This window comes from Dendrobates tinctorius, unplaced genomic scaffold, assembly GCF_039654945.1.
Source record: "Dendrobates tinctorius isolate UK_male_01 unplaced genomic scaffold, ASM3965494v1 ptg000054l, whole genome shotgun sequence".
NCBI classification, from domain to species: Eukaryota; Metazoa; Chordata; class Amphibia; order Anura; family Dendrobatidae; genus Dendrobates; species Dendrobates tinctorius.
This window is the reverse complement of record NW_027361722.1, coordinates 13,528,828-13,554,050: the sequence shown is the minus strand read 5'-3', so window position 1 is coordinate 13,554,050 and position 25,223 is coordinate 13,528,828. Positions and strand designations below refer to the sequence as shown.

Genomic DNA, 25,223 nt, shown 5'->3' with positions numbered 1-25,223 from the left:
CCGTTCCTGGGCCTGCTGTAGTGATCCCGTTCCTGGGCCTGTTGTCGTGATTCCCGTTTTCTGGGCCTGCTGTGGTGATCCCGTTCCTGGGTCTGCTGTCGTGATTTCCGTTCCTGGGCTTGTTGTAGTGATCCTAGTCCTGGGCCTGCTGTGGTGATGCCGTTCCTGGGTCTGCTGTGGTTATTCCCGTTTCTGGGCCTGCTGTGGTGATCCTAGTCCTGGGATTTCATTCCTAATATCATAAAACTGGCATATTATGTCCTAGGTTGTGGCCGATGAGGACTGAGCTCCCTGATACTTTTTCCCCCTACCCCTTCTTGTAACTGTCACTCAGCTACATACTTCTGGGTCCTGATCTTCCCCACCTCCACACTCCTCCATTTCACTGGCACCAGCCAGCTCCAATTGGTGAACTCTAAAACTCCTCTCCTGGTTTGCAGTGCTCCTGAGTTTTGCAAACTGCACATTTAGAACCTGGGCTTCCAAACACGTAACTCTCTGACATTGAGCGCAGATATATTCACCCCCAAGGGGCATGCAGACATCTCACAAGATGCACATGGGGATAAGCAGTACAGATAAAAGCAGAAGAACTATTGAAAACTAGTCAGGAAAACACCAAGCTCTGCTCGTGTTAAACTATGATATTGTGTTTGTATTATTGGTTCTACCAGCATACCCCTTATTATTACTATGTACAAGAAAATGTGTAAGTTATGTATCCTACTGGTCGCGGTCTTGCAGCCTGCAGATAACGAGGATCACAAAACCCCTCATTCTGGTGATCGGTGGGGGTCTAGTGATGGAGGTTACACTGGTGTAGCAGTTCTAACCTCTCCAGTGATAATGTGTTTAGGGCAGAGTGCCCCATTAAGGCTGCTTTCACACATCCGGCTTTTTGAATCCGGCACGATGCGGCGAAATTTGGAACAACCGAATCCGGTTTTGTCCCATAGAGTTGTATTGTCGCCGCACCGTGCCGGATGGATATGCGGCGCATCCGGTTTTTGCCGGATACGGCAAGAAGTAGCCGTCCGGCGTCTGGAAAAAAACGTTCGCTGCAACTTTTTTGACAGCACCGGACCGGTTTTTCTCACAGCGCATGCGCGGAGACTGAGAGTCTCGCGCTGCTCTTTTCGCCGCACGGCGCCGGAGACACAAAGCCGGATGTGTGAAAGAAGCCTAAAGAGACTGTTACCGTGATTGCAGTCTGTTGTATTGGCTGCTCCTGGTAACACTGAGGCTTCCCAATACGCTGTGGACTTTATGGTTCTGGCCTGTTAAGTGAAAGTTTTAGTAAGTGAGTAAATAACACATCGTTCTAAATAAGAGCTTTTACATAAATATTTTTCAATAAAAGAAATTTTGAAAAAAATCTAACCTGGATAATGATTCTCTTCTTGGACAGGAAGGAAGCTAAATGTTTGCATTGCTAGAAATTCTCAGTTGTCTTAGGCTGGGTTCACATTTGCGGTTGTGTCCGCAGCGTTTCTGACGCATACATCCGCATGCGTCATGTTTTCCAATCTTTAACGTTGTGGACGCAGGTACATGCGTTTGTATGCGTTCGACCGTGTTTGCTTACGCATGAGTCGTTTCGGGTTGTGCGTCGGGGCACGGCTAATGCAACATGTTGCAATTTTGGACGCTTGCGGAAGTAATGCATCTAAACAACGCATTACAGTCTATGGGGACCGCATGCGTACGCAAGCACATGCGTACGCTTTGCGTTTGCAAACGCAAGAATTTACATAAGACACGCCCATTGGGCGTGGCTTGTGTACATTCAAAAATTCGCCAGGAAAATAGCACTTGCCTATCGTCCGCAAACGCATGCATGCGTTTGCGGACGATACGCTGATGTGAACCTAGACTTAGGCCAGCTTAATGGGGTTTTTCTTGACTTTGGTTGGTGTATCCATATTTGATAGGCTGGAGTCAGACTCCTGATACCTCCTCCAATGAGCTGATTCCTGCCTGACTAACCAATATTTAATCCTCTTTATCTGCAGATCAGATTCTCCAGATGATGGCTGTGGGATGTGAATCGCTTCGGTCGGCCTGTTTCGAGATGAAGGTTCTACGTGAAAGATCGAGGTGACCTGAAGAAGTCACCGCTGATCTCCTGTCTGTATTTACACTCGGCCCCATTGGTCCTGAGAAGGGGTAGTAGTAATGGGATTGACCGGCGCCATCGGGAACCTCTTCTGCCGGGTTCGGCTCCTGCTTTTTATTACCGTGTGTTTAACAATCGTTGGCTGGGCCAGCTTCTACATAAAGGACAACGCACGCTACACCCCCAAATTCAGAGCTTCGGTGGAAAACTTCTGGAAGTGTCCACCGTTGGAGAAGAAAATAGAGGACAATGGACTGGCGCCTCTTGTGGAACAGACTTCTCAGAAAGAAGTGGACTTAAAAACCTGCCCTATACTATCACCAAAGCTTCGTGAGTATATAATTACAATTGTGTAAGGTTCTTAGGTAAATGACTTTACTTATTGTTAGTGTAGTCAGAATCCCTTATTGTATGTGTATAGTGGACTGTTCCACACCTGCAGCATTGAGGAATAGGCTACTACTTCCATATCATGGGGGATCCTGACTACGTTAAAAAACTTAAATTGTTGTATTTCCTAACTCTTTTATATGTACCGTAGCTAAATGAAAGAAGTTGTGGTAAAGGTGAATACAGAAGCATTAAAAAATATTTTTGTGAACGCACTTTGACGACTATTGATATTTGAGTTTGGAGTGTTGAGGGCCTAACCTTGAGACACCTTGAGCTTATACATATCATTGTGTAAGCAGGATATAGTAAAAAATAAATGGTAAAGTCAATTACTGGAGGATTTTCTAAGTCTTTGCTATGCTAGTGTAGCAACTCATTCGGGATAATAGGTAAAATTAAAAACTACAACTGACTCTGCCACTTCCTGTACAGACTAGAGATCCTGATCCCGCGGTCCCTAGTGGCTCCTGCGTGAGCTGAGATGGCCCTAATCACAGACTAGACAATGGCAACTCAGACCTAGGCTGCCTGAAAGGCCATCAAGCGCTTAAGGTTTCTCCTAGGGCAGAGCAGAGTGTAAATTTACCTACAAAAGGGAAAGTATTCTGAAAAAGAAAAGATCCCAGAGTGTGTAAAAGAAACCATAAAACAAAATACATACTGTTATTTAAAATGCTGCCTACTTACTAAAATTAAACAGATCATAGGTGCACAGTAAAGAACAACAACCCTAGCTGGAGTTTGACTGTCTGGCTTTAAACTACAGAAGTATAGCTGGATATCCAAATGAGACTATCATCGGCAGGAAATGTCAGCAGTGTAACGGATATAAAGTTGCACCCAAAAGGTGATAGGGCAGACAAATGAAAACAGCTGTGTTATGCTAAAAAGACTGCTGCCAGGATAATAGAACCTAAACACCAGGAGAAAAGAAGTGTCTGCTGTGGCTCAGCGGACAGAGAAGCCGACCACAAAACACAGGATCAAGGTGCGAACTCCGAAGCATGAAAGTTTTTTAATTTGGTTAGAATCCCCCATTGTGTGTGCACAGTGGTCTGTTCCACATTTGCCACATTGAGGAATAGACCAATACACAGATACTGTAGGGAAAGATTTTGACTACATTGTGATGACCTCAATAGAAATTTCTCATCTATCGGGTGGGAGATCTCATCATGAGAATATCGATCAAGCATCCTGATCCAATGTCAGTACCGAGGTCTATACCCTCAAATAATATATAAATATATTTAGTCCTCAGCGCAATACCTAAGTAGGAAATTAAAGGGTTGATAGTTTACCATTGTTAGCTGCTAACAATCTGTACAGCATGTATCGGGTACATTTGTGAGCTGCCGTGAACCCATCCTTAAATGACTCGTAATTGCCTGCCCTCGGTGGCCACAGGTCTTCTGTTACTCCCCGTATATATCTCCCAACACCAAAGTCAACAGCGAGACGTTACTGAGCAAATAATCTTTGTGTTCTTTATTATCAGACTCGCAAAGGAGTGAAAATACATGTCCCCGGAGATGAGAGGTGGATGAGGCGATGAGGAGGTCGATTGGAACTCTATGATAATGTGCCATAACAGAGTATTCCATCTGCAGAGTCAGAAATTACTGCACCCCTCAAATAATATTGTCCTAATATCCCTGCATAATATCCTCCTAAAATCACTATATAATACCTCCATACGCTGATCATGTAATATTACCTTACCATAACGAAATAATAACGCAGCAAAGTATCGCCATACTGTGACCTCACATTTGGGACATCTGCTTTCCTATAGTTATATTTTCTTCTTTTACTCAAAGGTAGAAATAGATTCACGGGACGCAGGAAAATGTTTTTAAAATTGGAACTGCGAAAAGTGACCCCAGCTCCAAAGGGCCAAATCTGGTCATAATCTTATATTTTCATACAACTATTTCCATTCAAATAATGCTGCTATGCCGTGCCTAGATACTTGTGTGTGAACACGCTCCTATAATGTAACGGGGAAGGTTTCGACTGTGTGGAATGTTCAATCTGTAGTGAAAAACATTTATGGAAAAAGTCAGAAAAAATCCTGAATTCAGATTGTGGAAAAGTAGGGTCATTTCTCAAGTTCTTAAATGATTAAAATTGCAAAGCGCTAATTTAAAAAAAAAAAAAAAAAAAAAAAAAATTTGGCGAATGATCTCTTATTTAAAATTCTGTCCGTTCTCAAGAGGGGCAACCATGCCACTGGTCCAAAGTATTAATCTTCAGGAGCATGCGGGGAGTAAGCCGTGAGGCAGAGGAGCTTTGTGATCCTGGATACAGAAGATCTGAACACCACTACCTGTATTTCCAACAGTCTACTGTGTGTGTATGGGGCCTTTCAACTCTTCTCCAATAGATTATGTCGGGGTAGAGAAGGATCATCAGGCATGCTGGATTGCAGATGGCTGATCTTTTTGTTCTCCAGGAGATAAGCCGGAGTCTGGCAGCAGCTTTCTTACATAAAACATTGCTGCTGTATGCGGAGACGTCAGGAGACATAGCTTTCTAATGTGTATGGGGGACTTTAGTCCTTTCTCTGATATTTCTACTAGACCCTTAACAAAAGGGTTCATTCCAACTTTGCTGATAGTTCCTAGATCCCTCTATTAATTTGTTGCCCGCATCTTCCACCATATGTGAGAAATTACCTTCAAGAGCAGTAGGCACAAGTTTAGCACAGACCATGACAATAGCCTAAAAACAGGACAGCGCTTTCATTAGCATTTCGGCTGCGCATTCACGCCACCACTCCGATGAGAACTTGGAATAGCGGAGACAGAAGAAAGGAATGGTCCAGCTTATCTTGACGAGATAGTTCTAAAAATGTGAGAAGTCCGGCACTGTAGCAGTTTGCAGTGTGTGGAAAGCTAATGCTGGGTTTACGCTGGCAGATTTCCACATATAAAGAGCTCTGATCGATAATCAATCGTCAGGTCGTTTTAAGACTCTTTGCACTGATTGATGCAAACCATATATAGATCGAGTTATTGCTAATATGTTCGTCCATCCCTCATACAGTTTGGATATCACTTTCGTGGGGAGATCTGCTGACAAAAATGTTGATTTGTAGGGCACAATCAGCTGAGAAACAAGCGCATTGCTCGTTCGTCGTCAGACAGGATTAATATTTACAATGGCCAATGATCGGGAAGGCTACTATTAAGTTCACTGTATTGAACCATACACCACATAGTGGCCATTATTAGGTACTACAGCTCATATTACAGCTGCAGCTCCCTAAGAACAGTCACTTCACTGGTTACGGTGCTCTGCTGCTCCAGCTCCTGACATTGAGATCTCTCTTCAGTCATGGCTCCAGGTATCGTGCCAGGTTCTGGACTGTGACAAATTATTAATATCTCATTCCGGACAACCATAGATATATATATGGTTGATGGGCAGCACGGTGGCTCAGTGGATAGCTCTGCATCCTTGCAGCCCTGGGGTCCTGGGTTCAAATGTTTCAAAATGAGATATGCAAGGAGTTTGTATGTTCTCTCCGCGTTTGTGTGGGTTTCCTTCCACATTCCAAAGACATACTGAGGGAATTTAGATTGTGAGCCCCAATGGGGACAGCGATGATAATGTATGTAAAGCGCTGCAGAATATATTAGCGTTATGTAAGCAAAACATAATAATATATATATTTTTTCCTTAAATTATAGAGGGGGTTGTGCCACTGACTTTTCCACCCAACCTCACTCTAGCGAATGTGGAAAAGAAGCTTCCGATGGTGAGCAATGGTTATTATCAACCAGAGGAGTGCAGAGCCCAGCAGAAAGTCGCCATACTGATCCCGCACCGGAACCGGGAGAAGCACCTTATGTACCTGCTTTATAACTTACACCCATTCCTCCAGAGGCAGCAGCTGGACTACGCCATATACGTCATTCATCAGGTGGGAAAACGTAGTATAGGTGTGAACTGTCAAGAATTATGTTGGTTGTTACTGGAAACAGTCAGCAAAAAAAAAAAAAAAAAGGGGACGCTTTCCAGAATGCAAATCACCTTAACTAGCTCTGTGAAGGTGCCGAACAAGCAGGGAATGCAGGGAGATTTAATTTATGTTTTATATCTTTTTATGTTCTGCAGGCTGGAGATGTCACCTTTAACAGAGCCAAGCTACTGAATATCGGGTACTTGGAGGCATTAAAAGAGCAGAATTGGGACTGTTTTATATTCCACGACGTGGATCTGATCCCGGAGAACGACTTTAACAGTTACCTCTGTGACAGCGAGCCCAAACACATGGTGGTGGGCCGCAATGCCACCGGATACAAGTAAGGAGGAAACGTCTCCGCAGATTCTCATGTGTGAAGTGTTGTTCTTTCTAGTAAAACTTTGTGTATCGTTGTGTCACCAGATGGTTAGAAAAACAAGAAAATAGTTTTTCCTCTTCTTGGTCTTGATAATTGTGGAGTCATTGTATAAGTTAAAAAAAGCAACAAAGTTTTAGAGCAAAGGTTGGAATGTAAAACATGTGTAGATAGACTGATACTGACTGTTTCCATTATACATAATCGGTAATGGTAAAGTAAAAAAACAAACGCGTCATAAATACAGTGGGGAAAATGAGTATTTGATAATCTGCCGATTTTGCAGTTTTCCCAACTACAAATAATGGAGAAATCTGTAATTTTTATTGTAGGTACACTTCACCTGTGAGAGACAGAATCTAAAAATAAAAACCAGAAAAATCACATTGTATGATTGGTACATAATTAAATTGCATTTTATTGCATGAAATAAGTATTTGATCACCGACCAACCAGCAAGAATTCTGCCTCTCACCCACCTGTTAGTTTTTCTTTAAGAAGCCTCCTACTCTGCACTCATTACTGTATTAATCACACGTTTAAACTCGTTACCTGTATAAAAGACACCTGTCCACACAAACACCTTTCCACCATGGCCAAGACCAAAGAGCTAAGGACACCAGGGACAAAATTGTAGACCTGCACATGGCTGGGATGGGCTACAGGACAATAGGCAAGCAGCTTGGTGAGAAGGCAACAACTGTTGGCACAATTATTAAAAAATGGAAGAAACACAAGATGACTGTCAACCTTCCTCAGTTTGGGGCTCCGTGCAAGATCTCTTTTCTTACTTTCGACTCTGCAAAGACTCTCACTGTTTCTCTTATTCATTCTCGTCTGGACTATTGTAACGCTCTACTAATTGGTCTCCCTCTTACCAAACTCTCCCCCCTCCAATCTGTCTTGAATGCTGCAGCCAGGATCATATTCCTCACCAACCATTACACTGATGCCTCTACCTTGTGCCAGTCATTACACTGGTTACCCATCCACTTCAGAATTCAATATAAACTTATTACCCTCACCCACAAAGCACTCCATGGCTCAGCACCACCCTACATGTCCTCCCTCGTCTCAATCTAGCACCCTACCCGTGCCCTCCGTTCTGCTAATGACCTGAGGTTAGCATCCTCAATAATGAGAACCTCACACTCCCGTCTCCAAGACTTCTCACGTGCTACGCCAATTCTTTGCAATGCACTCCCCAGGATAATTTAATTAATCCCCACAGTTTTAAGCGTGCTCTAAAAACACATTTCTTCAAACTGATCTAACGAACCAGGACATTTATCTAACTATCCCTGTGTTGCCCATTCAAGTTTTTCTTCATAACCAGGTCACTTCTATCATGTTCTCACACGCTTTTTGCATTTAATAGCCCTCTGTGTCTGTACCGTTACACATACTGGTTGGTAACTGTTTCATGAAGCATTACATGAACACCCAATTTATTACATTATGGCTGGTCAGAACAATGAAAGCAACTGTTACCACCCACCTTTCATGTCCCCCCTATTTCCTCATAGATTGTAAGCGTGCGAGCAGGGCCCTCATTCCTCTTGGTATCTGTTGTTTGTGATTATTGTTATTCTGTAATGTCTTTTATTGTCTGTAGAAGTCCCCTGTAAAATGTAAAATGCTGTGGAATATGATCGCTGGTGTCCCGCTGGCCAGCATGCATCGCTGTGTTTGAAACCGACGAGCGAAATAATGGACGCAGGCGGGAGTCGTCAGAATCGCTGCTGTGTGACACTAAGCGACGCACCAGCAATCCCGCCGAGATCGTTGCTGCGTCGTTGGGTAAATTTGACAGCTTACTAGCGATCATTTAGTGACGTACCAGCGATCCTTACCAGGTCGTATCGTCGGGATCGCTGGTGCGTCGCTTAGTGTAACCTTACTGTGATGATGTGATATGTTATGTGGATGTCATTTTTTGTATATTCCTATTTTTAACAATTCCAGTTATTTTCATAGTGTTTTTCTTATTACATTGTAAGTCTACAGCCTCACGGTATCTGTCTCTTGATGACCCCCCTGTAGTGCATTAATCCCTAAGGCCCTTTGTTCTCCTCTGGGAGGCAACTTGTTTGATTACCCCTGGACAAGGAAGGGGGTGGGGGGAAGAACGGCAGCTGGACAAGTCAGTTCTGGTAGAGACAAGATGGTGAAGAGGCTGCATTTCAGAGAGAAGGATCCATTTTTTTCCTCTGGTGCTAGAGTTGTGGAATCTCGTTTCCCTGGACATTTTATCCTGATACTGGACTGCATTCTTATTCTGGACTATCTTATCCTTTGTGTGGTGGACTGAATATGGAACTTTTCGTATTTTTGCCTGAATAAAGGTCTTGGAATTGTTCACTCTTCGCTTGCTCTGTTGATTGTGTGATACCAGAGAAGGACCCCGTGACACTTACATATATTGATGTTTTTGTGCACTGTATATTTCTTTCAGGGTGTAGTTGGGCCGAAATGCTTCTGCTTACTGTGGCCTCTGTTCACACGGGATGCATTCTAGTTAGCACAGGGCAGCCCCCCTATATGGTGTTACTAAGAGGCTGTGAACCAGAAGCCCTGCATTCCCTGTGTGAACACTGCCACATGCGGATTATTTTTCTGCACTGGTGTACCACACGGCCAATCCCTGATTGTAGGCTGGCTGTTTCATTTGGTATTATTGCACCTGTGCAGCTGCCATTTTACTTGGGTCCGCTGCACGCTGGTGAGTGCAGATGTATTTAGGCCGGTCTGGTTTTATCTTGATTTTTTTGGAGGAATTTTTTCCTCTTTCTGAGGTTTTCATGTTAGAGTAGGACTGGCAAGAGTAAGGAACTTTGACGCAGTTTGCCAGCGTACCCTAAGAAGCATTTCAGGGTCCTGGAGTGGCCTAGCCAGTCTCCAGACCTGAACCCAATAGAAAATCTTTGGAGGAGCTGAAACTCAATGTTCAGCCCCGAAACCTGAAAGATCTGGAGATCTGCATAGAGGAGGGGGCCAAAATCCCTACTGCAGGGTGTGCAAACCTGGTCAAGAAGTACAGGAAACATCCGATCTCTGTAACTGAAAACAAAGGTTTCTGGACCAAATATTAAGTTCTGTTTTTCTATTGAATCAAATACTTATTTCATGCAATAAAATGCAAATTAATTATGTAAAAATCCAACTGTGATTTTGTTGGATTTGTTTTTTTAAGATTCTGTTGAAGTGTACCGACGATAAAAATTACAGACCTCTCAATTCTTTGTTGGTGGGAAAACCTGCAAAAATTGGCAGAGTATCAAGTACTTAATTTCCCCACTGTATATAGAACAATATCTTGGATAGATTTCTTGATAATCTTTATAGCAGTCAGAGATCAGTTTTTCTGATACCGAGCTCCAAATTCCCTTTAAAAAGAAAGCAAAATGATAAAACTCTTCCTACCTGAAGTCACCACTAGGGGGAGCTTGCTGCATACTAATTTATTATAGAGTCCTATGTATGCACAGTATGCAGTCAGCTCTCTGTACTGATGGATGCAAGTAGCCAGATATTAATTTTATTCAAATTGTTTGTCTTTCATAAACTTTGGGCTCATCTAATGGCCAATGCAATTACTAACAAAATTATCAAGTATTTAAAAAAAAAAAAAAAAAAAAATCCAATGTGCTATCCAATTGGTGTCTCTATTCTATGTAACTGGTGCACCCTGCTGTCAAGTGGAATCCACTTCTAGAAGCCTAGGCACCAAGATGGATTAAGGAATTGAGGGCAGGTCTCTACAGGAAGGAGGTGCGGGTTTTGTCTCTGTATAGGAAATGAGGGCTGGTCTTTGTCTCTTCAGGAAGTGGGGGAGGGTCTTTCTATAGGAAGTGGGGCGGGTCTAGTCTCTATAGAAATTGGGAGGGTTGTCTCCACAGGAAATGCGGGCAGGATTTTTGTCTCTGCAGGAAGTGGAGGTCTTTGTCTTTTCCTACAGGAAGTGGGGGCGGGTCTTTGTCTCTCTACAGGAAGTGGGGGCGGGTCTTTGTCTCTCTACAGGAAGTGGGGGCGGGCCTTTGTCTCTCTACAGGAAGTGGGGGCGGGCCTTTGTCTCTCTACAGGAAGTGGGGGCGGGCCTTTGTCTCTCTACAGGAAGTGGGGGCGGGCCTTTGTCTCTCTACAGGAAGTGGGGGCGGGCCTTTGTCTCTCTACAGGAAGTGGGGGCGGGCCTTTGTCTCTCTACAGGAAGTGGGGGCGGGCCTTTGTCTCTCTACAGGAAGTGGGGGCGGGCCTTTGTCTCTCTACAGGAAGTGGGGGCGGGTCTTTGTCTTTTCCTACAGGAAGTGGGGGCGGGTCTTTGTCTTTTCCTACAGGAAGTGGGGGTGGGTCTTTGTCTCTACAGGAAGTGGGGGTGGATCTTTGACTCTACAGGAAGGGGGGCGGGTCTTTGTCTGTACAGGAAGTGGGGGCGGATCTTTGTCTCTACAGGAAGTGGGGGCGGGTCTTTGTCTCTACGGGAAGTGGGGGGTGGATCTTGTCTACAGGAAGTGGAGGTATTTGTCTCTACAGTAAGTGTCTGTCTCTACTGGAAGTGAGGGCAAGTCTTTGTTTCTCTTCATGAACATGTGGCAGATTTAATCTCAGAACAGGAAGTGGGGGTGGTTCTTTATGCAGAAACTGGAGGTGATCTTTGTATCTCTACAGGCAGTGTGGGTGGTTTTCATCCCTCTACAGAAAGTGGGGCTGGATCCTTGTCCCTCTAAGGAGGGGGTCGGTTTTTGTTTCTCTACAAAAAAAGGAAGTGGTGGGTTTTAGTGATAAGCGAGCATACTCGTTGCTCAGGTGTCCGAGTATTTTGGCGTGCTCGGAGATTTGTGTTGAAGCAGCTGCATGATTTGCAGCTGCTAGACAGCCTGAATATATGTGGGGATTCCCTAACAAACAGGCATTCCTCACATGTATTCAGGCTGACTAGCAGCCTCAAATCATGCAGCTACGGCGCCACAAACTAAATCTCCGAGCATGCCAAAATACTCGTAGGACAACCGAGCATGGTCAGGGAAACCCGAGCAACGAGTATACGCGCTCATCTCTAGTGGGTTTTTGTCTCTGCTTCTCTACTTATGTATGTAAAAGTGTATACGGGGGGGGGGGGTTAAATTCTGGTTAAGCAAGCATTTGGACAGTGGTAGGAACAATGCATGCTGGGAAAAAGGACAAGGAAGCTCCAGTACCTATAGTGCTGGCAGAGTCTCAATGAAGAACTATTGTAATAAAATGGATGGTAAATTAAACCATGTCAGAATTGGGACGGTTCCTCAACTTATTAAACCTGTATGTGGGCAAAGAGCAGTTTCATCATTATGTTCGGAACGATAGTAGCAAGAACATGCTTCTCTGCAGAGGATTTGGAGCTCTGTATCAGCACAGCAGAGCTCGTTTTACTAGGAAGACATAGGTCAACAATTTTATGCCGATTCTTACTAAGTGGATTGTTGTCTCTGACTGCTTCCATTCTTCCTCCAGGTTGAAGTATAAGGGATACTTCGGAGGTGTCACTGCTATGACCAGGAAACAGATTGCCAAGGTGAACGGCTATTCCAACAGCTACTGGGGCTGGGGTGGAGAGGACGACGACCTGCGCTACAGGTAAAGTCCCGGGGCTGCATTGTCTTCCTCTCCCTCATTAGAAAGGACGCTACAGCTCTCCTAAGGGATTATTAATGCAAGTTTGTGTGAACAGAGAAGACAAAGTTCTGAACATAGTCAAATGGGGATGCCCCGTTATACAGGAGTGTAACCTCCCTGAAAAAACAAGGTAGAGCTGTAAGATCGGCATAGTCGGTGCTAGCGATGGAGGTGGAGCTATTATCCATATTTGTGGGCGTAATCATAAAGATAAAAGTTATAGTCTAAATTCAGACAAGGCTTTGTATGATTTTTGCGTTTGAGCACATGAAAGCTTGGCGCCCTGTATATGCCGCTTTGGTGGGGTGGCACTCCTGAATGATTGCACCTCAGAAGCTGAAAGGCCCTTCTTTTATCTGTACAATTAGGGAACGTTTGGATGCGTATTTGTAAAAATGAAGCAACGCCGTAATCATATGATCACCTGTGCATCCCGTAATTCACATGACTTGTGAGCAAAGACACAAGCGCAGGGCTCGCGACATTTCACCGACCAACATCGCGCTTCTGAGCTCAATGAGGAAATCACTATACACTCTGGCTCCACTACCCCTCTGCTATGACTAAGAGCTCATTTTGCTCAGATTATCATTTTCATAAGCTGGATGGTATTTTAATTTTTGGAAAATAAACGTTTTTTTTATTCAGTTTTCATCCACTTCAAGAGTGCTGGATTTTTTCCTTTTTTCTGCTGGCAATATTATAGTAGTTATATTCTTGTACATAGGGGGCAGTATTATAGTAGTTATACTCTTGTACATAGTAGCAGTGTTATAGTAGTTATATTCTTGCACATGGGGGAGTATTATAGTAGTTATATTCTTGTACATAGGAGCAGCATTATAGTAGTTATATTCTTGTACATAGGGGCAGTATTATAGTAGTAATATTCTTGTACATAGGGGACAGTATTATAGTAGTTATATTCTTGTACATAGGGGACAGTATTATAGTAGTTATATTCTTGTACATAGGAGCAGTATTATAGTAGTTACAGTATATTCTTGTACATAGGGGACAGTATTATAGTAGTTATATTCTTGTACATAGGGGCAGTATTATAGTAGTTATATTCTTGTACATAGGAGCAGTATTATAGTAGTTATATTCTAGTATATAGGGGCAGTATTATAGTAGTTATATTCTTGTACATAGGGGCAGTATTATAGTAGTTATATTCTTGTACATAGGAGCAGTATTATAGTAGTTACAGTATATTCTTGTACATAGGGGACAGTATTATAGTAGTTTTATTCTTGTACATAGGGGACAGTATTATAGTAGTTTTATTCTTGTACATAGGAGCAGCATTATAGTAGTAATATTTTTGTACATAGGGGACAGTATTATAGTAGTTATATTCTTGTACATAGGGGCAGTATTATAGTAGTTATATTCTTGTACATAGGAGCAGCATTATAGTAGTTATATTCTTGTACATAGGGGCAGTATTATAGTAGTTATATTCTTGTACATAGGAGCAGCATTATAGTAGTTATATTCTTGTACATAGGGGCAGTATTATAGTAGTAATATTCTTGTACATAGGGGACAGTATTATAGTAGTAATATTCTTGTACATAGGGGACAGTATTATAGTAGTTATATTCTTGTACATAGGAGCAGTATTATAGTAGTTACAGTATATTCTTGTACATAGGGGACAGTATTATAGTAGTTATATTCTTGTACATAGGGGCAGTATTATAGTAGTTATATTCTTGTACATAGGAGCAGTATTATAGTAGTTATATTCTTGTACATAGGGGCAGTATTATAGTAGTTATATTCTTGTACATAGGAGCAGCATTATAGTAGTTATATTCTTGTACATAGGGGCAGTATTATAGTAGTTATATTCTTGTACATAGGAGCAGCATTATAGTAGTTATATTCTTGTACATAGGGGCAGTATTATAGTAGTAATATTCTTGTACATAGGGGACAGTATTATAGTAGTAATATTCTTGTACATAGGGGACAGTATTATAGTAGTTATATTCTTGTACATAGGAGCAGTATTATAGTAGTTACAGTATATTCTTGTACATAGGGGACAGTATTATAGTAGTTATATTCTTGTACATAGGGGCAGTATTATAGTAGTTATATTCTTGTACATAGGAGCAGTATTATAGTAGTTACAGTATATTCTTGTACATAGGGGACAGTATTATAGTAGTTTTATTCTTGTACATAGGGGACAGTATTATAGTAGTTTTATTCTTGTACATAGGAGCAGCATTATAGTAGTAATATTTTTGTACATAGGGGACAGTATTATAGTAGTTATATTCTTGTATATAGCAGTATTATAGTAGTTATATTCTTGTATATAGGAGCAGTATTAGAGTAGTTATATTCTCGTACATAGGGGCAGTATTATAGTAGTTATATTCTTGTACATAGGGGCAGTATTATAGTAGTTATATTCTTGTACATAGGGGGCAGTATTATAGTAGTTATATTCTCGTACATAGGGGCAGTATTATAGTAGCTATATTCTTGTACATAGGAGCAGTATTATACTAGTTATATTCTTGTACATAGGGAGCAGTATTATAGTAGTTATATTCTTGTACATAGGGAGCAGTATTATAGTAGTTATATTCTTGTATATAGGGGCAGTATTATAGTAGTTATATTCTTGTACATAGGGGCAGTATTATAGTAGTTATATTCTTGTACATAGGGGGCAGTATTATAGTAGTTATATTCTTATACATAGGAGCAGTATTATAGTAGTTATATTCTTATACATAGGAGCAGTATTATAGTAGTTATATTCTTGTACATGGGGAACTATTATACTAGCTATATTCTTGTACATAGGAGCAGTATTATACTAGTTATATTCTTGTACATAGGAGAAGTATTATAGTAGTTATTTTCTTGTACATAGGAGCAGTATTATAGTAGTTATATTCTTGTACATACGGGCAGTATTATAGTAACTGTATTCTTGTACATAGGGGCAGTATTATAGTAGTTATATTCTTGTACATTGGAGCAGTATTATAGTCGTTATATTCTTGTATATAGGGACAGTATTATAGTAGTTATATTCTTGTACATAGGAGCAGTATTATAGTAGTTATAGTCTTGTACATAGGAGCAGTATTATAGTAACTGTATTCTTGTACATAGGGGCAGTATTATAGTAGTTATATTCTTGTACATAGGGGCAGTATTATAGTAGTTATATTCTCGTACATACGGGCAGTATTATAGTAATTGTATTCTTATATTCTGCCTATACAGGCTGCATAATATGATAAATTTATTTCTGTCAGTTGAAACAGGTCTTTACTTTACGAGCAAGTGTCTTATTTTCCTGTTGTCTTTTTCTGGGACATATCCAATTTCTTGTTTTCTATGAGCTTTTTAATTACTGCCATTAACTCCTCATTACCTCTTATCAGAGATCCCTGCCTTGTTCTGGTAGTACTGTATTATTATTTATTATATTCCATGGCGCTTTACATGTAAAAAGAGGTATACATAAAAAACAAGTACTCTTACTGTAGGATTATTCAGTAAGGCCTCTTTCACACATCCGGTTTTCAGCATCAGGCGCGATGCGGCGAAAAGTGTAAAAACCGGATCCGGCGCCGGTTGCCACCGGATCCGGTTTTTCCCCCATTCAGTTTCATTATTGCCGCATCGCGCCGGATACCTATGCGGTGTATCCGGTTTTTGCCTGATCCGGCAAAAACAGCCTGTCCAGCGTCTGGAAAAAACATTCTCTGCAACGTTTTTTTGCAGCGCCGGACCGGCTTTTTCCACAGCGCATGCCCAGACTCTGTGAATGTTAACCCCACAAGTGCCCGGCGAGAGAGCGAGAGATCTCTCTCTGTCACCCGGACACTTGTGAGAGATCTCTCTCGCCGGGCACTTGTGGGGTTAACACTCAGTGTCTGGGTGAGAGAGAGAGATCTCTCTGTGGGGTTAACCCCACAAGTGCCCAGCAAGAGAGAGAGATTCTCTTGCCTGGACACTAATGTTAACCCCCCATGTGTCTCTCTCCACCCCCCTCCCCTCCCCTCTCCTATCCTCTCCTCCCCTCACCTCCCTTTCAGCAGCTGTCTCATTGGCTGCCTCTGTCCTGCGGCTCCTTTAATAATGTCCGAGCCGTATCATCTCGCCGCACACACATCCGGTGTCACGGCTGCAGGCCGGATCCGGCGGCCCGGCTTTTCGCCGCACGCCGCCGGACCCCACACACCGGATGTGTGAAAGTAGCCTAATCGGGATACTTAATGAAATACCGTATTTTTCAGACTACAAGACACAATTTTTTTCCCCTAAAATTTTGGGGGAAAATGGGGGTGCATCTTATAGTCGGAATATACTTACAAATACTGTGGCGGCATGAGTTGGACGATTCTGCGGCGGTCCCGGTCCAACGCTGCTGGGCGATGATCACACCCTTCCCAGGGGCGGCACATGCTCAGATTGAGATGTCGGCAACCCGGAGGCTGCCGCATCGCAGCAATGGATATGTGGTGCCTCCGGGTCTTCACAAGATGCCGGCGGAGCCCTGAGCACCACCACCGAACCTGCCGCACCAGCCTGGGATGAGAATCATATCGCCGGACCACCGAACATCTCCTGTGACCCCATTCCACCAGCGCTGCTGATCCCCCTGGGTAAGCTGAAGTCGGACTGTAAGACGGACCCCCGTTTGACACAATTTTTTCCCCTATTTTCCTTCTGAAAATTTGGGGTGCGTCTTATGGTCGGGTGTGTCTTCTAGTCCAAAAAATACGGTAATACCTGTACAAAGCGGATTGTACACAGATCACAATTATAATTAGCTTTGTGTCTCTCCAATTCTTCTGATTAATAAAGAAATCTTCTCCAATATTACAGCTTTACCTTATGACAAAGCTGCAGTGTGAAACGCACGTCAGTGTGATGGTTACGTGTGACTGGACACACCGCCTCCAGCAGGGCGAATTTCTCTGACACACGTGACCCTGGATACACCGCCTCCAGTAGGCGAATTTAAATAATAAAACGTGCAGCCGGATACACCGCCTCCAGCAGGCGAATTTCAGTATTACATGTGAATCTGGACCACCTCCAGCAGGCGAATTTAAATAGTAAAGGGAAACTGATACAATGGAAGGCCCTGCGATAGGGAACGGGAACAGGGACGTCGACACCTCCTGCACTCCCCTGAGCCAGTCTCTACACTCCTGACAGTCCCTATGCAGGTTCCGTACCTGGCGCTGAGCAGGATACCTAAAAACCCTAGCTCGCCCTGCACCTAGCCCTTTCTAGTGAAATGGACGGTGCACTGAAACACACAAAAAGAAAGGTACAAACAGGGATAACACCACTTAGCTTTGCTCTGTTGCTCTTGCTCCTAGCAACAGAGTCCAGCAGCAGAATGCAGCTTTCCTCTTGAATAGCTGCTCTTTCACCAAGCTCTGTCAGAGCTGCAAGGAACTCCTCTCTGTGGCTCCTTCCACACCAGGACTCTGACTGAGCTGCCAGGAACTCTCTCTAGATCCTTCCTCCACCAAGGATGGTTGAAATTACCAATATCACCAACAGTGAGTGAGACCAGCTGACTCTCTTTTATAGACAAGAGCCAGAGTAATCACAGCTGCTAGTGATTCCCGTGTAATAACGCTAGCCACCACCGGGGGCAAACTAGAAATAGACACCACTGTGTAATGACCTTAATGGCCACCAGGGGCAAAACTAACTTTAAGCAACCAGCTTAACGAAAAAAAAGGTTACAAGTGCTTTTATCTGTCACAATCCAGCATGGATCATGACAGTCAGGGTTTGAATCGGAGGCTTGTGCTCTTATTACTTTCCTACATCCATAGGAAGTTATTATCCATTATTGGTTTGTTTTAGGACCTTCAATTTCTTTTTTTACATTTATACATAACATGATAGAAAATAATATTCAATTTCTTAAATGTCCTAATAGGACATGTATTGTTTTTGTATACAAGCATTGTTATACTTGTCACCATTATATGCTTTAAATTATAATCTTAGTGAAGGTTTATAAGTCTAAACCTCTATCTAGTGATTGCCTTCATAAACTATATCCTCATATCTATTTAGTTTTAGTACCAACCTCCTTCCTCCTGGTATGTTTTTATTTGTGTTAATATCGGCTCTTTATGTATTACCAAATACAATTGTATTTTCATATGTTTGTTATCACTTTATTTTTCTGTAGGTGGTAAAATATATCGTGCATACTGTATGTTTCAGTGCTCTTTTCATTATACATAGCTCACCACTAGATGGAGGTGTAGCATTACAAACATCCACTACGAGTATCATGTTGTAGAACACGTAGTAACACAAAGAATGTGTAATCAATGGTAACAAGTATCACAATATTTGTATAGAAAACTATTATTGGGCCAGTTAAGCAATGGAAATTTAAATATTCAAGTATGTAGAGTATAAATCTAAAAAAGCAGTGAAAGGTTCTAAGAAGAGTTAAACAGTTAAAACCTGAACGTGGATATAAGAAATTATTAAGCGCGTCAGTGTCTACCTCACACTGACGCGCGTTTCACAGTCCAGCTTTTTCAGAGGGTACAGATGTAATATTGGTGAAGATTTCTTTAGTAACCAAAGTAGGTAGAGACACATAATGCTCATTATACGAGTATGTGTGAATTTTGTGTACAATTCGCATTGTTTGGTTATTTTTTCTTGAAGTTTTCTGATTACTCAATAATCCTACAGTAATATCGGAGCAAGGAAGAGATGTCTGATAAGGTGTAATGAAGAGTTATTCACAGTAATTAAAGGGCTCACAGACAATGGAATATGACTCAGAAATATAATGACTGGCAGGTAATATGTCCATCATCAATAAAACTATGTAAAGTATAAACTCATTACAGATGACAGCAGGCAAAGAAGTCTTCTGCTGACAAAGTAAGTCCCTTGTTACTACAATTATAATAATAAAATACATTTTATTTCTATAGCGCCGACATAATCCGCAGCACTTTACATTTCAGAGGGGACTTGTACAGACAATAGACATTACAGCATAACAATAATCACATAGATCATAACAGATACCAAGAGGAGTGAGGGCCCTGCTCGCAAGCTTACAATCTAATGAGGGAAAAAGGGGAGACACGAAAAGTGGGTGGTAACAGTTGCCCTGATTGTATGGACCAGCCATAATGTTAACTGTGTGACAGTACAGACACAGAGGGCTAATGGATGCATAAAGCATGTGGGAACATGATGCGGGGAACCTGGTTATGGTAAAACTTTTGGCTGTGCCACACAGGGATAGATTAGGTTAATGTGTTGAGGCGATAGGCCAGTCTGAATAAATGCGTTTTCAGGGCACGCTTAAAATTGTAGGGATTGGGGACTAATCGTATTGACCTGGGAAGTGCATTCCAAAGAATTGGCGCAGCACGTGTAAAGTCTTGGAGACGGGAGTCGGATGTTCTGATCATCGAGGATGCTAACCTCAGGTCATCAGCAGAGCGGAGGGCGCTGGTAGGGTGGTATACTGAAACAAGAGAGGAGATGTAGGGTGGTGCTGAGCCATGGAGGGCTTTGTGGGTGAGGGTAATAAGTTTGTATTGGATTCTGGAGTGGATGGGTAGCCAGTGTAATGACAGGCACAAGGTAGAGGCATCGGTGTAACGATTGGCGAGGAATTTGATCCTGGCTGCAGCATTCAGGATGGATTGGAGGGGGGAAAGTTTGGTAAGAGGGAGACCGATTAGAAGAGAGTTACAATAGTCCAGATGAGAATGAATAAGAGAAACAGTAAGAGTTTTTGCAGAGTCAAAAGTAAGAAAAGGTCGAATTCTAGAAATGTTTTTGAGATGCAGATAAGAGCGAGCCAGTGATCGAATGTGGGGGGCAAAGGAAAGCTCAGAGTCAAGTATGACCCCAAGACAGCGGGCATGTTGCTGGGGAGTAATAGTGGAACCACACACGGAAATGGCAATGTCGGGTATAGGTGCATTTGTAGAGGGAGGAAACACAAGGAGTTCAGTCTTTGACAGGTTCAGTTTCAGATATAGTGAGGACATGATGTTAGACACAGCGTTTAGACAATCGCCGGTGTTTTCTAGAATGAAGAAATTGCACCATATCATCCTGCCTATACAGGCAGGGTATAAGTACACGACTACTATAATACTGCTCCAATGTACAAGAATATAACTATTGTATTACTGCTCCTATGTACAAGAATATAACTTCTATAATACTGCTCCTATGTACAAGAATATAACTACTATAATACTGCTCCTATGTACAAGAATATAACTTCTATAATACTGCTCCTATGTAGACACAAGAATATAACTACTATAATACTGCCCCTATGTACAAGAATATAACTACTATAATACTGCTCCTATGTAACAAGAATATAACTACTATAATACTGCTCCTATGTAACAAGAATATAACTACTATAATACTGCTCCTATGTACAAGAATATAACTACTATAATACTGCCCCTATGTACAAGAATATAACTACTGTATTACTGCTCCTATGTACAAGAATATAACTGCTATAATACTGCCCCTATGTAATAAGAATATAACTACTATAATACTGCCCCTATGTACAAGAATATAACTACTGTATTACTGCTCCTATGTAACAAGAATATAACTACTATAATACTGCTCCTATGTACAAGAATATAACTACTATAATACTGCTCCCTATGTACAAGAATATAACTACTATAATACTGCCCCTATGTAACAAGAATATAACTTCTATAATACTGCCCCTATGTACAAGAATATAACTACTATAATACTGCTCCTATGTAACAAAAATATAACTTCTATAATACTGCTCCTATGTACAAGAATATAACTACTATAATACTGCTCCTATGTAACAAGAATATAACTTCTATAATACTGCTCCTATGTACAAGAATATAACTACTATAATACTGCTCCCTATGTACAAGAATATAACTACTATAATACTGCTCCCTATGTACAAGAATATAACTACTATAATACTGCCCCTATGTAACAAGAATATAACTTCTATAATACTGCCCCTATGTACAAGAATATAACTACTATAATACTGCTCCTATGTAACAAAAATATAACTTCTATAATACTGCTCCTATGTACAAGAATATAACTACTATAATACTGCTCCTATGTAACAAGAATATAACTTCTATAATACTGCCCCTATGTACAAGAATATAACTACTGTATTACTGCTCCTATGTACAAGAATATAACTTCTATAATACTGCTCCTATGTACAAGAATATAACTACTATAATACTGCCCCTATGTACAAGAATATAACTGCTATAATACTGCCCCTATGTAATAAGAATATAACTACTGTATTACTGCTCCTATGTACAAGAATATAACTTCTATAATACTGCTCCTATGTACAAGAATATAACTACTATAATACTGCCCCTATGTACAAGAATATAACTGCTATAATACTGCCCCTATGTAATAAGAATATAACTTCTATAATACTGCCCCTATGTAATAAGAATATAACTACTATAATACTGCTCCTATGTACAAGAATATAACTACTATAATACTGCTCCTATGTAACAAAAATATAACTTCTATAATACTGCTCCTATGTACAAGAATATAACTACTATAATACTGCTCCTATGTACAAGAATATAACTACTGTAATACTGCTCCTATGTGCAAGAATATAACTACTATAATACTACTCCTATGTACAAGAATATAACTGCTATAATAGTGTTGTAATTTACTGTTCCATTTAATATATCTTTGCTCATGCATGTACTTGCATAATTCTAGGGTGCAATTTGAAAACATGGTGGTGGTTCGGCCTCCACCTGAAATAGCCAGATACACCATGATTTTTCATACCAGAGATTCAGGGAATGAAGTCAACAAGGAAAGGTGAGTTCATCAGGTATTCATGTTATAGATACTGATATGTACAGCTGGTATAACCTGGGCGTCTCCAATATATAATCATATATGCATAGCTGGTATAACCTGGGTATCGTCTGAATATATTTACATACGTACACCTTCCTAAAACTTCTGCACAGGACAGCTCTTATCAGTTTTATCGCTAGTCCTGCTGTATGAGTACTACATTTGTAAGTGAGCAGTGCAAATAGTCACTTTCTGTCCCTTCCTTGTATTTTCCAGACACCAATGTATGTGTCAAGAGGCTCATAGACTATGGAAGTCTGAATGCAGCCTTAGAGATAACAGCAGGGAGGGGGTTGTTTTATGCAAATATCAATACCATGGAGAGGGGAGAAAGGATTTACAGTGTTAGGGAAGGCAAAGAAAACTTGCTGCAGACAATCACATGAAGGGGACATGAGGTCACCATGATTGTGTACATGGTTAGAGTGGTGGAAAAGAGTCATCACCTCCATTCTCGAAAATTCCTGCATGTTGGTTGCTTGGTGGTGACCTTTTGATACAATAGTGTTCCGTCATATACAGTGTACAAATAATGATTCTATATAGTGCCAATGTATAAATCACATACAGTGCAAAAATAATAGCGCCATTCAGTACAGTGCCCAAATAACTGCGCCATACTTTGGCTAAGTCACTGCTATACAGTTCAGCTACCACCATATGCTGCAAAAATATAGTGTCGCATGTTGCTTAAGATAATACAGCCCTACACTGCTGAAATAGTAGCACAATTCATGCTACTATTTTCTCGACCTTCCATATATGTCATTCAGAAGTCAGCTGTGTTCAGGTCAATAGGAAACATATACAGATTACCCCCCAGCGGTGGCAGCAGGAACATTGCGTGTGTGTGTGTGTTATAATCGGTATTTATATGCACACTCTCTCGCAGGGTGCAGTTACTCAAGAAAACCTCCAAGGTGTGGAAGACGGACGGGCTGAACTCCTGCTCCTACAAGCTTCTGTCCATCGAACACGAGCCTCTGTACATCAACATCACAGTTGATGTCGGAAAACCGCAACACTAGCCAGAAAACGGAACTCACCTGCGCTGTTAACTATTTATCAACTGCTGAAATGAGCGCAGTCCCCCGGTAACGTGAGGGGCAAAGTCTCGCACACGCCTCAGTAATAAAGTACCAAGCTGTCCGACATCAAGGATCGTTTACAGTACAACTGGGCCTGAAGACCCCAGCACTGCCCACCCCAGCCTTGACTTATCACTTTCTTACTGTAGAACAATCAAAGCTTTATTTAGACGGATGTTTGTACGACAAGACGAATATATAGAGGGAGAAAAATCACATTCCAGATTTTTGTTACTCCGATGTTCTCACGCTCGTTTATTTATGACCTTTTTTTTTTTTCTTGTAAAATAATAATAATGTGGTCGTTTTGGAAAATATCTCTATTTTTTCTTTGTTTTAAAGGGATTTGGAAAACAAAGGCTCTTTTTTCTGCCATTTTCTTTTGTATGTGCCTGTTCTTCCTTTTCTCTTCGGTTTCGGGGGGTGAGGAGTGACAGATATGATCCTCCATGTTGGCTCGCATCAAGCGCCTTCTTATGTCTCTGGGTCACAGTAAAGAATGAAATATTATCCGGTATCGGCAGTGGTGGACACAGACGAAAAAAGCCCCCCCGTGCAAGAATAGACGCTACTTGCAGATTTGGGGGGTAGTAGTGGCCCCCTTATCTTTTGGGCCCCTGAAAGGCTGCACACAGGAAGTAGCTAACTTCTCTTCTAGTTTTTAATGTAAGCAAGGTAAGGCCCAGAACGATTTTCTAATCTCTTAAATTCATCTCGGGGATAATTTTTCATAATTTCACAGATGTCTTAATATTAGGATTCATCAAAAAAGATTTTCAGAACCCAGGTCCAGAGGCCACATCGGTATTTGGTGGCAGCCAGGTGAGAGCCCGCACGATCCTCCTACCTGTCAGCATCATCTGGACACTGAGCAGCAGAACATTCGTGTGTTTCTGGGAATGAGCCTGTGTGTGCGTATCGGCCTCCGCTGTCACAATACGCCATATTGGAGACACGCACAAATCTCCGCTACCATCCACAGAGAATTGTCCAACAGACAGGAAGGAGTCGACGGCCTCGCACATTTCATACACTGCTGAGGTAAAATGAAAGCCGAAGCTCTAGTGTTGGTTTTCCTGAGGTAAAATGAAAGCCGAGCTCTGGTGTTGGCTTTCTGAGGTAAAATGAAAGCCGAGCTCTGGCTTTCTGAGGTAAAATGAAAGCCGAGCTCTGGTGTTGGCTTTCTGAGGTAAAATGAAAGCCGAGCTCTGGTGTTGGGCTTTCTGAGGTAAAATGAAAGCCGAGCTCTGGTGTTGGGCTTTCTGAGGTAAAATGAAAGCCGAGCTCTGGTGTTGGGTTTTCTGAGGTAAAATGAAAGCCGAGCTCTGGTGTTGGGTTTTCTGAGGTAAAATGAAAGCCGAGCTCTGGTGTTGGGCTTTCTGAGGTAAAATGAAAGCCGAGCTCTGGTGTTGGGCTTTCTGAGGTAAAATGAAAGCCGAGCTCTGGTGTTGGGCTTTCTGAGGTAAAATGAAAGCCGAGCTCTGGTGTTGGGCTTTCTGAGGTAAAATGAAAGCCGAGCTCTGGTGTTGGGCTTTCTGAGGTAAAATGAAAGCCGAGCTCTGGTGTTGGGCTTTCTGAGGTAAAATGAAAGCCGAGCTCTGGTGTTGGGCTTTCTGAGGTAAAATGAAAGCCGAGCTCTGGTGTTGGGCTTTCTGAGGTAAA

General features: G+C 41.8%; 1 protein-coding gene across 1 annotated transcript in view; it reads left to right on the top strand.

The window, feature by feature from the left end:
• B4GALT4 (beta-1,4-galactosyltransferase 4) overlaps positions 1–23,936 on the top strand; it is a 148,847-nt gene extending 124,911 nt beyond the window's left edge. Inside the window, exons 3-8 of the mRNA XM_073577105.1 lie at positions 2,013–2,446; positions 6,205–6,437; positions 6,632–6,819; positions 12,343–12,465; positions 22,327–22,431; positions 23,366–23,936. Of these exons, the coding sequence (XP_073433206.1) occupies positions 2,176–2,446; positions 6,205–6,437; positions 6,632–6,819; positions 12,343–12,465; positions 22,327–22,431; positions 23,366–23,501 (1,056 nt within the window). The 5' untranslated portion in view covers positions 2,013–2,175 and the 3' untranslated portion in view covers positions 23,502–23,936. The remainder of the gene's footprint in view (positions 1–2,012; positions 2,447–6,204; positions 6,438–6,631; positions 6,820–12,342; positions 12,466–22,326; positions 22,432–23,365) is intronic.
• Positions 23,937–25,223: the final 1,287 nt, after the last annotated feature.